This window comes from Hyperolius riggenbachi, chromosome 5, assembly GCF_040937935.1.
Source record: "Hyperolius riggenbachi isolate aHypRig1 chromosome 5, aHypRig1.pri, whole genome shotgun sequence".
NCBI lineage: Eukaryota > Metazoa > Chordata > Amphibia > Anura > Hyperoliidae > Hyperolius > Hyperolius riggenbachi.
Genome location: NC_090650.1, coordinates 400,215,782 through 400,229,580, shown reverse-complemented (window position 1 = coordinate 400,229,580; position 13,799 = coordinate 400,215,782). Strand labels below are relative to the sequence as shown.

Below are 13,799 nucleotides of genomic sequence, written 5' to 3'. Positions count from 1 at the left end.
GCCCCATGTAGTAATAATGTAACTAAACCTCACCCTACTCTCACACAGAACTCTCCACTGGTGGTGCCTAACCCTAATAATGCTAGCTACACTCAATGCAATTTTCTGACCTTCCGTCCCCATGTAGTTGCCGGCAAAAACGTGGGCAGCGTGTGTAATGCCATGCTACTCCGGTAACCACGTGGGCAGCGTGTGTGATGCCATGTTACTCTGGTAACCACGGGGGCAGCGTGTGTGATGCCAGGTTACTCCGGTAACCACGCGGGCAGCGTGTGTGATGCCATGTTACTCCGGTAACCATGGGGGCAGCGTGTGTGATGCCATGTTACTCTGGTAACCACATGGGCAGCGTGTGTGATGCCATGTTACTCCGGTACCCACAGGGGCAGCGTGTGTGATGCCATGTTACTCCGGTAACCACATGGGCAGCGTGTGTGATGCCATGTTACTCCGGTAACAACGTGGGCAGCGTGTGTGATGCCAGGTTACTCCGGTAACCATGTGGGCAGCGTGTGTAATGCCATGTTACTCTGGTAACCACGGGGGCAGCGTGTGTGATGCCATGTTACTCTGGTAACCACGTGGGCAGCGTGTGATGCCATGTTACTCTTGTAACCACGTGGGCAGCGTGTGTGATGCCTTGTTACTCCGGTAACCAAGTGGGCAGCATGTGTGATGCCATGTTACTCCGGTAACCACGTGGGTAGCGTGTTTAGATGGAGGACAGAGCCAGTAGCGGACACAGACAGGTAAAGTATAGTGCACTGGTGGGGGGCACATTTGAATTTAGGGGGACAGCGTCGGGCCGGTGAGGTGGTGGATGCGGCATCACAAGATTGATTCCTGATCGATTTCAGTATGAAATTAACCAGGAATCGACCTGCAGTGTATGGGCCTCGGACAGAGCTCTCTGTAATCAGATTCGATTAGAGAGAGATTTGTCTCTTGGTCGAATCTGCCCATACATCGCTAGGTGTATGGCTACCTTAAGTTCCAACTCCAGATCCTCATTTTTGCAATTGTTGTGTTATTATTGAGGCGCAGTATTTGGCTCCTGCCATGACGTACAAAAAGTATTTGACGTGTGATCTTCTTGACCACACAGCTCCGGCATTCTGATTTAGGTGAGTCTTCAGCTGTTGCCTGCAGCAATAAGGCTGATCTCACCATCGCCAGCTGTTATCAGATCTTCTCTCCTTACATTGCACAGTGTGGCAGTCCTCCATGATCTACATGCCCGGCTGGCATAGCAGCACAGGAACCGTTACATGCTAGGGAAGCTGGAATTTGGCTGAAATGATGAAATATTTCACAACGGACGGCTCTCTAAAAATTCCTGTCCTACCTGCCAAGGTCAGGCTCCTTCCTCTGCAAGATGAGAAAAAGGCCAGCCAGGCAAGTGTTGGTGCAGGTGCTCACCAGCTGCAGCACAGCATGCTGGGAGTTAGTTTAGCAGCGGTAGCTACAGATCATCTACTATGTCTACCATGGAGAAGCTGCACCAGTGATAGTCTTAGGTATTGACACCCTTCAGCGACATGAATAGAGGGTCTGATTGGTGGAAGCTGACTATGTCTACCATGGAGAAGCTGCACCAGTGATAGTCTTAGGTATTGACACCCTTCAGCGACATGAATAGAGGGTCTGATTGGTGGAAGCTGACTATGTCTACCATGGAGAAGCTGCACCAGTGATAGTCTTAGGTATTGACACCCTTCAGCGACATGAATAGAGGGTCTGATTGGTGGAAGCAGGAAATTTGGGCAAGTGGGGCTAATGGACTGTTTTGGCGCCCCATATAGGCGCTGATGCAAACTATTGGCTATTGAGTGCCAAACAAGAAATTTGCGCCCATCCAACTGAAATTTTTCATTTTGAGAATAAGTGTTTTGATAAATATCGGTTTTAAATTTATTTTGAGAATTATACGGTAATATCATAAATTAACGTTTTGAACTTTATTATCTTAGAAATGTATCGCTTTTTGTATTAATGTTATTTCTGTCTGGGTTTAGTGTTAGGCATCTAGAAGAGAGTTTTAGTGTTAGGCAGCACCTGGGGGGAGGGGGGGGGGTCTTGGGGTTAGGTGTCAGGAAGGGGGTTCTTAGGGTTATGCACCACCAGGGGGTTCTTAGGGTTAGGTCCCACCAGGGGGGTTTTTAGGATTAGGCACTACCAGGGGGGGGGGGGGGGGGGTTAGGCACCACCAGGAGGTTTTTAGGGTAGACACCACCAGGGGGTTCTTAGGGTTGGGCACCACCAATAAGGGGGAGGGGGGGTTCTTAGGGTTAGACACCACCTCCCACAGAGGGTTCTGTGGGAGAGTAGGGGTATGATTAGTTGTAGTAAAATATTGCTAATATTTACCAGCGTTTTACTATGCTTATTGGGACTATACATTTTTATTTTCATTGTTAGACGATATTTTGTTGTTTTTATTACCGTTATTTTAACATATTTATTATTCTATCTCAGATAAAGATGAAGAAACAATAATATTGTTATAGACAATATCTTAACATTTCGGCTATACCCCGTGCCTTTTTGTCCTGGCACCCTTATTTGATGTATACCTTCAAAACTCCCTCCCACCTTCCCTTCCCCAGGCCAAACAGCCTACAAGGCTTGTAGCATTGAGCAGAGCCATACGGGGGTGTTGCCAAATGCGCTCCCCTCCCTCCATGTAAACATTGCTGGTGGAGTACAGGAATGCCACGTACCTTTTTATCTGTCTATCGGGGAAACCACACTAGGCGAACGTGAGTGAAATTCCTCGTATTCACCGGGAGTATCGGAGGAGTAAGAAAGTCACAAATAAGCTTAGCTCCAGCCTCTTAATGCACACTCGCTCCTAATGGAGCATAATCTAATTTCTTGCACTGAAATCGAATCTACGTGGCGCCACAATCTCTGCTCTCTCCATCTTCGCTCGGTCCACAAAGATCTTTTTCTCCTTCTCTTTTTTTTCCTGGTTGTTTGAAAAGACCACAGAAGCGTAGAGCAGATTTCTGCATGTTCTTGGACATAATTCAATGTTAAATTGGATATCCAAGGCAGGTACTAGGCCGTGCATAAAAGCATTCCTCTTAAGTAGGGGGGATGTAAGGGATATTGTGATAACTTTCACATAAACCTAGTTAGACGTTTGCCTCTGGGGTTATTTTAGTTTAAATCTGTTGTAGTATTCTCTCTCTCTCTCTCTCTCTCTCTCCTTGTTTTTACTTTCTCCTGTTTCTTTCTCTGCTGCTGTCTATACTTTGGCTCATTCACTTTCTCCTGTCTACTTTTGCTTTCTCTTGAAAATTGTTTGGTTTCCAAAGAAATTTAGTATTAAATAGAACCCGAGGTGGGTTTAAAGAATGTTATCTGCATACAGAGGCTGGATCTGCCTATACAGCCCAGCCTCTGTTGCTATCCCAAACCCCCCTAAGGTCCCCCTGCACTCTGCAACTCCTCATAAATCACAGCCGTGCTGTGAGGCTGTGTTTACATCTGTAGTGTCAGTCTCAGCTACTCCCCCGCCTCCTGCATAGCTCCGGTCCCTGCCCCCGTCTCTTCCCTCCAATCAGCAGGGAGGGAAGGGATGCAGGCGGGGACTGGAGTTCTGCAGGAGGCGGGGAGAGCAGCAGACTGACACTATAGAGATAAACACAGCCAGCTCTGACAAGCTGTTTGTCAGCAGCATGGCTGTGATTTATGAGGGATTGCAGAGTGCAGGGGGACCTTAGGGGGGTTTGGAATAGCAACAGAGGCTGGGCTGTATAGGCAGATCCAGCCTCTGTATGCAGATAATATTCTTCAAACCCACCTCGGGTTCTCTTTAAAGCAAATCTCTGGGGGTAGAAAGATCTTTAATGTTAGCTTCTTAGCTAAGTAGTGGTGAGCCTCTAGATCAGGGGTGGGCAAACTTTTTGACTTGTGAGCCACATAGCGATCTTAAATTCACCTGAGGGGGGCCGGACCAGTGTAGGTAGCCGCCGCATTTCCCCCCTTGTACTCAGTCTTAGTAGGCCTCCAAGTTCAAGCAGCCAAGGAGCTCCAGCCCCTCCCCGCTTCCAGTATAGGTAGGAATGCCTGCCCCCAGTATTAAGTAGCCCCTCCTACAGTAGCCAGGTTTGATTCCAGACGGACTATGGGAAAATGGTGCCCAAAGCCCAGCGCTGGAGACACAAATAGACTCTATTTCTTGGCTTCAGAAGCCATTTTCCTGTAGCCCTTCTTCCGGACTACATAGGCTTTTTCAGCATTGAACAGGTGAGCTGCGACTGGTGAACTAAAGTGGGTCTATCTGAAAATGGCGCAGGGAAAAAAATGGCGCACCGTTCTGCCGATAAATGTATCATAAAACGCTATTTACCGTTTTAATGTAAATACAATAAAACGGTAAATTTCGTTTTATTCTACATTGATTGCAAAGCGGTGCGCCATGAAAAACATGTAGGCAGCGGGGGCTGGGGGAGAGAGGCAGCGGGACACTAGAGGGCATAGGCAGCGGATGTATGCAGAGGCATACGCTACCTTGTCCTGGGCCGGCGATCGCTCCTTCCCTCCGCTCCTTCCATTCGTTTGCTGTAGTCCTGCAGCCGGCCAATCACCATGTGGAGACTGAAGCCACATGGTGATTGGCCGGCTGCAGGACTACAGTAAACAAATGGAAGAAGTGAAGGAGCGGAGGGAAGGAGCGATCGGCGGCCCAGGACAAGGTAACGTATGCCTCTGCACATCCTCCCTCGATGCCTATGCCCTCCAGTGTCCCGCTGCCTCTCTCCTCCCCCGACCCCGCTGCATTTTTGAACACTTATAACGCTATTTAGTGTTATAAGTGTAAGGCACACTGCCTGCGCCATTTTTTAACACTTATAACGCTAAATAGAGTTATATAATGTAAGTTTATGGGGCGCCCTTTTTATCCCCCTGGCGCTGTGCGCCATTTTTAACTGACCCGAACTAAAGTGGTGTCTGTTGGATGCCACAATACCAGTTTACATACAAGGGGGGCAAGATCTGCAGCATTCAATCTGGCCCTGCATCAGTGACCAGATGAAATAGCCAAGCGGGCCTTGGGTATGGCCTGTGGGCCGTAGTTTGCCCACCTTTGCTCTACATGCTCCAGAGGTTACCCAGATTCTCTGCGATCCCACCGTTACGGCGAGTAAATAGAGGCTTTCTACTACTGAGATGAAAATCTCATTTTTATTTTAAAAATTGCTTCAGGTACTCTTTAAACAAAAGACCTGAAAGTTAACACAATACCCAGTTTTTGAATACACCTTTAGTTAATAAGGACCACCAGCACTCATTACCTGTATCAAAAAGTAATTATTTTCCCCAACTTAAAATTAGTACTCTACAACCTTAAATGGCACAATCTGCAATGATGAAACACTGGTAACAGATCAGTCTTTGGCATCACTGTGAATACATTTTAGCCCTTTATTCTCTGCAGAGTAGTTATTTAATTCAATCACGTTGGAAGGCCTTTCAGTATGAACTGTGCTCATTCTTCAACAACGCAATGGGGTTCAACTCAGATCTTTGACCTGGGCACTATTAATCTACTATCAATCCTTATTTTATGTATTTTGCAGTCATTTAGAGATGGACGTGCTTTAATTGTTCTACTCGAGTTCCAGAATGATCAGACATTTTAACTTCAGTATTTTCTGGTAGAAATCTGAAATTAATGCTTCCTTCATTTATGGTAGTCAAGACAGACCCTCGGAAGCAGCAACCCATCACCACACCATCACACTTCCACCATCATCAGTAGGTAGGAGAGGCCGCTTCAACCACTCTGCTCCAGTAGTCGGGAGCAGGACACCGGCAACCATATTTGTAGTAGAGGAGAAAAAAATCCCACTGCACCGATCATGGGTTAAAAGTCAGATGTTTATTTAGGCAACGTGAACAAACAGCAAAAAACTGCTCACGCGTATTGGAGGTAACTCATGGCTCCTTACTCCTTAGTCAATTGTGAACAATGACTTTAACTGAGCTGAAAGAGGCCTGCAGCCCTTAGATTTATGACTGTGACTGAGTTCTTCTGTGACTTGGATGAATTTTCGGTACATTCTGGGAGTAATTTTGCCAAGATGGTTCTGGTGGGCACTGGGCAGATTTACCACTGTTGCAGTATTTCTCCATTTGGCTGTTACAGTGGTCTGCTAGAGTCCCAGGGCTTCAGACCTTCATTTGTAGCCCCAATTCATACAATTCAGATGCTTTTCCTCTGGTCTTTCTTTAGGACACTAGCCATTGGGTGGTTCTGGTTGAGTCGTTTCAGGCAACTTCACTTTGCTGGAAAGGTTTTTTTAATTAAAACTCCACTTTCGTTGGAGAATGAGCAAATTCCTTCAGGTCAGCGTTACCACTTGCTGGGATTAATGTAATGCATTATTTTAAATGATGCACCTAATTTACTGTATGAACACAAAATCGCCCAACCTCTCCATGGCCCCCTCCAATGTGATCATCGGTGGGGGGGGGGGGGGAGTCTGTATGGATGATGATGCAGTAGAACACACCTCCCACATTGTGATGTTATGACCAGGGTCCCGACAGTTTCCTGTCTGTTCACCTTGTTGCATTGTGGGAAATGGTAGCGGTCTACAACTGCCAAGCAACCAGTATCCCCCTCTGTGCATTTGGATATCCATAAAAAACAACCTTTTAGTCTATCTCATTGTTAGGGTGAGTGGTTATGGATAATGAACAAATAACATGGCGAAAATCAAAAAAAAATTGATCTTTGTTCTATTCACTAACTTCTCACTTTGCAATTGATTTATTTTTTTCCTTTTCTCTGAAGTCCCTCTTTAAGGTGCATGCACACCTAGAACTGTTTGCTGCAGAGATCCATGTAATTTGAGTGCTTGAAATCTGTTCATAGTATTCAAAATCTATTGGCCTACTATATTGAGGAGGCAAAATTGACCAATCCTTGGTAAACTATAAATGGACATATTTTAGGCTTAGCAGACGAGTCTGTGTAATTGCTGACCTTGAGGAGCATTTTGTTCTTTGCACTGAACTAAAGAACTTCCAATGTAAGCATTCAGATAAATTTAATTTTAGTGGTTATTCGCATTCATTTAAAAAATTTAGCTTTGAAGCTGAAGTCTTCTCATGTAGTGGAATGGAGCTGCCTGGTTAGAACTGCTCTGTAGGGAGCCAAGAGTCAGCAGGAATCATTACTAGAACTTGCACTGCCCCCTTGTGGCTGGTTTTAAGCTGCAAATTGGGGTTAAATGTTTCTGTTCTTCAGATGAAATGCTGAGATGTTGTGTAGCTCCTGTTTGGTGGCACAGTGTATTTTTCTGAAAAGCAAAATGTGTTTCCATTTAAAGCGCCCTCATGTGAACTCTGGCTTTCCACACCACATTGGTTTGTGTTACATAAAGAGACTCTGTCATGTCCGATTAGCAGAGTGTGTATCGCCTGGTGTTCGGTTCGCTCATGTCTTCCCTCTCTCGGTGAGCCCGGAGGGTAGAGTACAAGGGCAGAATAATTCATTAAGAAGTGGTTGCATTGCTCCACAGTGGGGGCTTCACCTGCTGTGTGGTGGCTTTACGTCTGTCTGCTGCCATGGACTGGTCCTGTCCTGTGCTAACCTGCTCTAACATAAGCTGCTCTTAACCCTGAACTCAACCCTTTCTACTGACCATTATCAGCTTTGTAAATAGGTTTGTCCCCATTATTATTTCAAGGGTAACCGAACTGATAATCCTGTTCTTCTCTACCAGCCAATCCAGGGCCAGTTCTAGACTGAGGCAAACTTGTGAGGATGCGTTCCCTCTGATTTGGAATAATCGCACATCACCGACAATTTACACTGCTTCATTTAATGTTCTCACATGACATGCGGCAGCTCAACAGAATTGCACACTGGCTGGCTGTGAGTCTGTGACAAGCAAACTGCTCACCCAGTCAGCCGTCCTCCATTCCTCCTCAGTCAGGACAGCAGTGCCATCTCCTCCCTTCCGCTGTGCAAGTCAAATGAAACACTGTTGCTCTCCTGCCTCCCCCTCCTCGCTCACTGCAAACTCCTCACACAGCACAACAAGCTGCTTTTCCCCAATGATAACCTCTTCACCTTGCTCTCCTCTCACTTCTCCTCCTGCTCTGACTGCATGCTGTTAGTGTAAACACACAGTACAAACATGCCGCCCCTGTAATCTCTGCGCCTGATGCAGGTGTTTCACCTTGCTTCACGACAGAACCGGCCCTGAGCCGCTCGCTGAGAATGTCCACTCTGAGTTCAGCCATCACCCCACTACCTCATAGCTCCCAGCTGTATCATTTTTGGAGGGACAGTGCCTCTTGGGGAACCAAATCCCTCTGCTCTACTCTGTTCATTTGTCCCTCTTTCAGCACTCCTGTACAGATCTGTGAAAATAATATATGTATTTTTCTACTGAAAATTGCGTTGAACTGACTGTAAACTTTATTCCCATCATTTAAATTGATCTATTTATTTTTTAATTGTTAAAATGGAGGAAAACTAATGATAGAAGAGACCGGTTTGGTTTGAATGAATTGTTTGTAATATGCATGGCGAGGGGTGTGGCAGGGGCGTGGTTAGAGGAGTGGCAGGGGTGTGTCTTACAGTGTCCCTCTTTCTTATCTCAAGAAGTTGGGAGGTATGCTACATGTGCACAGCTAGGTCTGGTTTAAAGGCTAAACAAGTGAGGCTGTGCTTCTTCAGTAGGCCTTGGTCATTCCTTGACACCCCCAGTTTCCACTGGTGTAAGTATAGAGGTTGCACAGACAGCATCTTGATTCCTGCTTCAGGAGGCCTGCTTCCATTGGCTGGTTATTGGTGTTCTAGTGGTATTAATTACCCCATGTTCATTTTTTATAGGGGGTAATCATTAATATACTGTGCATGATTTGTGCATTTTTAGATTATCAGGGTTTTTTTTTTGTTTTTCATTTGTTTGTTTTTGTTTTGTTTTCTTCAGTATATTCTACTAATGGCACAATTTGTTTTTTTCAGGCAAAAGAACAATGAAGGAGAAGAAGAAAAAAAATAAAAAGAAGCAGAAACTTCTGGAACGAGCGCAGGAGCAACACAGCGTCTTCCTTTCTGCGGACCGCACCAGCCAGTGAACAGACCATTCCGAGTTCACCCTCCCCTCAATTTTTATTTGCTAAATGCACCAATGCTGCTCACCGCTCTGCACATGGACGGATTCTGCACAGACACTGATAAACCCCCCCACACACAAACCTGGATGGACTGTCCCACACAGATCTGAATGGACTTTGCACTGAGAAGGATGGATTTCCTCCACACAGACACAGATGGACTCTACACAGACTTGAATGGACACGCCCTCACAGACTGGGATGGTCTCCCGCCACACCAACCCAGATGGGCTCTGTCACACACACTTGGATGGTCTCCCCCTCATAAACCCAAATGGTTTCCTCCACACCGACACATATGGTTTCCCCCACGTCAACCTGGATGGACTCCCCCCACACAGACTTGGATGGTCGCTCCCTCCCCCGCTCACCTCACACAGACTTGGATGGACTCCCACAATGGCTGCTTTACCAGTATTGCTGACAAATAAGTTGTGAATAGATCGCACACCTATTTGTGTTATTTATAATTGTTTTTTATTTCCTCCCATCTGGGAATCCCAAACAGCTGGAAATACTGAGTTGAATCAGTGATTTGCTGACTTTCTTTATTCTCTTTAATTTTTTTATTTTATTATTTTTGTTTGTTTTTGGTTTTTTTACTTGTTGTTTTTGTTTTTTACATTCAGTGCCTATGATGAAAGCTGCTGGTATGTTGGAACGGAACATTGGCCGAATCATTGGCCGTTGGCAACGTGAAATGGACATTTGTAAATTTTGTGTAAAAGAGACGTAACAAAGTATGGATGTAGGATTTTCATGTCATTTTTTACGCTCCGGCTTTCCATATTGTACATTTTTAAGCGTCACATTTTTGTCGTTTAGCTGACTTTTTTGTTCTCGGTGCCTCTTATAATGAAATGAAGAAGACAGTTGTGTAACAGACTGATGCCACTAATCACACAGTATCTCGGCAGTAAATGCTTCATGGCTTCATGTCCCGGACAGCGGAGAAGATGCTCCTGTACATACATAGCACTGACATGCTTCATATAATAAACCTATTTACTGTCTACACTGTGTTGTGTTGTGCATTACCTGGATGAGGGAATCTTGGGATATACATATGTAATGACTGTATATAATAGGATAACAGAGGCGCCAACAGGATAAAAAAACACTAAAAGAACTTAAAAACCCATCTTGGTAATAGAGGAGGCAGTGGTGGACTTACCCTTCCAAGCAGAACACACGACTGTGGATTTTCACTCAAAACAATTTTATTGCATACTCAACTTTCGTGGGATACAAACTCGGTTCATCAGGCAATAACAGGAGTAAACAGCATCTGCCAGTATCCTCAACACTGAGCGCCTGTGTCAAGTTGTGTTAGTGTTGATGATAGTGGCAGTCGTATGTTCTGCTTGGATGGGGTAAGTCCACCACTACCTCCTCTATTACCAAGATGGGTTTTTATGTTCTTTTAGTGTTTTTTATCCTGTTGGTGCCTCTGTTATCCTATTATCTACATCAAGTCCACCCTTGGTGGAGGGTTGTACCCTTCCTTCTTCTACTACAGAGAGCGACTTTTTAATCCTGAGTGGGGTCAGGACAATCTCCCCACCTGCTTTGACAGTGGTTGCCTACCTGGTAACCCTGGTTTGGAGTATTAAATTAATATTATTACTCTTCCAATTATACATTACCAGCACATACTACACTATATTGGGCTCTTGGTGTTCTCTCTTTTTCTCATATGTAATGACTGGGCGTTAGGGATGGTCGGAAATTTCCGTCGGAATGAAAATTTCAGATTTTCTGATTGGAAATAGGATTGCCGATCGGAAAATCAGAACTCGGTAATCATCATTCGGTAATCAGATATCCGCAGAAATCCAGTTTACCGCAACTCGGTAATTTTAGACCAATCGCTGAACACGGATGCATCCAATCAGAGAATGCGCTGCTATACTGCGAAAATCACAAACCATGAAAATTTTAGACCAATCAGAAGACTTGGATACTACCAAAGTTTGTTTGAGCCTTGTGATTGGTATTTAATTACCGCAGCAATCCCATTTTGGCTGAAAAATTCTGCATTCTTTCATTGGTCCAATGCTTCCGAGTCAGAAGTATTTAGCCAATTAGAGTTATGCTGGGTACACTAAGATTTTATGGTCGATTTACTGTCAGATCGATTATTTCCAACATGTCTGATTTGCTTTCCGATCGATTTCCATGCATTTTCCGATTGTTTTCCGTTAACTCTAATAAGCAAATTGATCGGAAAATGCTCGGAGATCGATCGGAAAGCAAATCGGACATGTTGGAAATAATCGATCTGACAGTAAATCGACCATAAAATCTCATAGTGTGTACCCAACATAACTATTCATATTTTTTGGAAATTCAGAAATTGGAATACCATCTCTATTTAGGAAATCAAAATTTCTGTGGTATCGAAAATCAGCATTTCCAACCATCCCTGCTGGGCACCAGTGGTGTCATTAGGCCAAAATGTTTGTGGCTAGTGCCCCTAACTTCTGCCACTGTACCCTTAGCGTCTTGTCTTCTCCTCCATTGTGTCTGGCAGACCCAGGAGACGGACAGCGTGCAGCAGTCCAGGAGGTGGGCATACCTGATCCATGGTTCTGGGCCACTTTGCTAGTTCAGAATTTCTGTGTTCAACTTCTCACTTCCATGCATGGTGCGCGCTGCCGGTACTAGAGGCTTGTCACAACCTGATGATGCGACCTCTCAGAATATCCATACGTGACCACATCATCAGGTCAGGACAAGCCTCTAGTAAGGGCAGAGCACACCATGTGATGATGGAAGCTCTGCCCTAGTACAGCCAAGTGGCGCAGGACCATGGATCATGTATGCCCGCTTCCTAAACAGGTGCACTGTTGCTGGCAGAAAGGGGGGTTGTAAATAGCCCAGATCATCTAATCTTGATCAGTGACACCCCCCCACTCCACCCCAAGCACTTTATTTACGAACACGCTACACTTTAAACTCGGCCATAGAGTTCAAATACAGAAGTGCTGGTTTTTCTGTTGACTTAAAGGAAACCTGAAGTGACAGGGCTATAGAGGCTGACATATTTATTTCCTTTTAAATAATGTACATTTCCCGGCTGTTCTGCTGATCCTCTGCCTCTAAAGCCTGGTACATACTTTCAGTTATGATTAGACTATTACTGACCAATTTTACCACCTCCATGCAGTATGAGAGTTTACCTGCACAATCTATTCATAGTATTACATTTCTGTTCACCCTCATAGTACATGGAGGTGATGCAATTGGTCAGTGATTGTCCAATCATAATTGAAAGTGTGTACCAAGCTTAATATTTTTGACCCATTGACCCTGAGCAAGCACGCAGATCTGATTTTTCTGAATGAAGTCGGACTGGATTAGCTGCATGCTTGTTTCAGGTGTGTGATTCAGACAATACTGCAGCCTTAGAGATCAGCAGGGCTGCCAGGCAACTGGTATTATTTAACAATATTGTATTCCTGGGTTTTCATCCCTTAAAGAGAACCCGAGGTGGGTTTCTGACATGAATATTAGGACACAGAGGCTGGTTCTGCATACAATGCCCAGCCTCTGTGTCCGTATAGTGCGCCCCCAGGCCCCTCATGTGCTCTGCTGTCCCCCAATATAAAAACTGACACGCTAGCAACACGCAGATTGTCGCTAGCTGGCCGTTTACCTTTGTGCTGTCATTTACTGCTGCTGCCCCGCCTCCTGCATATCGCTGCTACCCGCCTGTGTCCCTTCCTTCCCCGCCTCCGTAAGCTTCCTTTAATTGGCTTACAGAGGCGGGGAGGAAAGGGACGGAAGAGCACAAAGGTAAAAGGCCAGCTAGCGACAATCTGCGTGTTGCTAGCGTGTCAGTTTTTATATTGGGGGACAGCAGAGCACATGAGTTTTCCAGCTGTCCAGTTTTGGTGACGCAGTGCCCTCTGCAGCCTGTTCTTTGCTGTCAAGCATAAAACCCAATGTGGTACCATGGGGTTGTCATCTAAAGAGGATTACCTGCTCACCTTAAAGAGTGGTAATCTGAGTGAATCTGACGGAAAATTACATTGTGTGTACTAGGCATTAGCAGCAAAGAAAAGCGTCTCATATTGTTTTCCGGTACAGGAAGAGTTAAACTTCATTTGTTATCTATACAAAAGGGCTGCTCTGAGCTCTTTGAACCAACTTTGTGCTCCTCCTATTCATTAGCCAATAACTCTATCACTACTCATCACTCGTAAATAATCTAATATATGTATATTCAATGGTTCTGATTGGGGTCATGTCCATTCACTAAAAGCACTGATTGGTTTGCCAGCACTGAAATACCACAGCTCAGAGCAAGAATCCTCGTCCAGTTTGCTTTTAGTGGCACTTATCTGGATGAGAATACTCGTCCAGAGAGGCTGAAGTTCTTAAACAATTAACCAACAACAATGAGGTTAAGATAAGGTTTTACTGCAGGGAAGTTCAAAAGGTCATTATCTCTACTCTCATCTTTTATAGTTTAAAATAGTGTGGTTTATAGTCTGCAAATTTGACATAATGATGCAATGTTATAAAAAAAAACTATAGAACTGGGAAAAATTATGAGACCCTTTTCTTTGCTACTAATGTTCTATTCATTATCCGTACTACACATATAGGTTTGCTTTAAAAAAACAGTTTTCCTATTGTATTTGTAA

At 44.8% G+C, this 13,799-nt stretch overlaps 1 protein-coding gene across 1 annotated transcript in view; it reads left to right on the top strand.

Annotated features, from left to right (window-relative positions):
• RSPO2 (R-spondin 2) overlaps positions 1–10,152 on the top strand; it is a 156,286-nt gene extending 146,134 nt beyond the window's left edge. Inside the window, exon 6 of the mRNA XM_068234921.1 lies at positions 8,996–10,152. Within this exon, the coding sequence (XP_068091022.1) occupies positions 8,996–9,108 (113 nt within the window). The 3' untranslated portion in view covers positions 9,109–10,152. The remainder of the gene's footprint in view (positions 1–8,995) is intronic.
• The last annotated feature ends 3,647 nt before the right edge of the window (positions 10,153–13,799 follow it).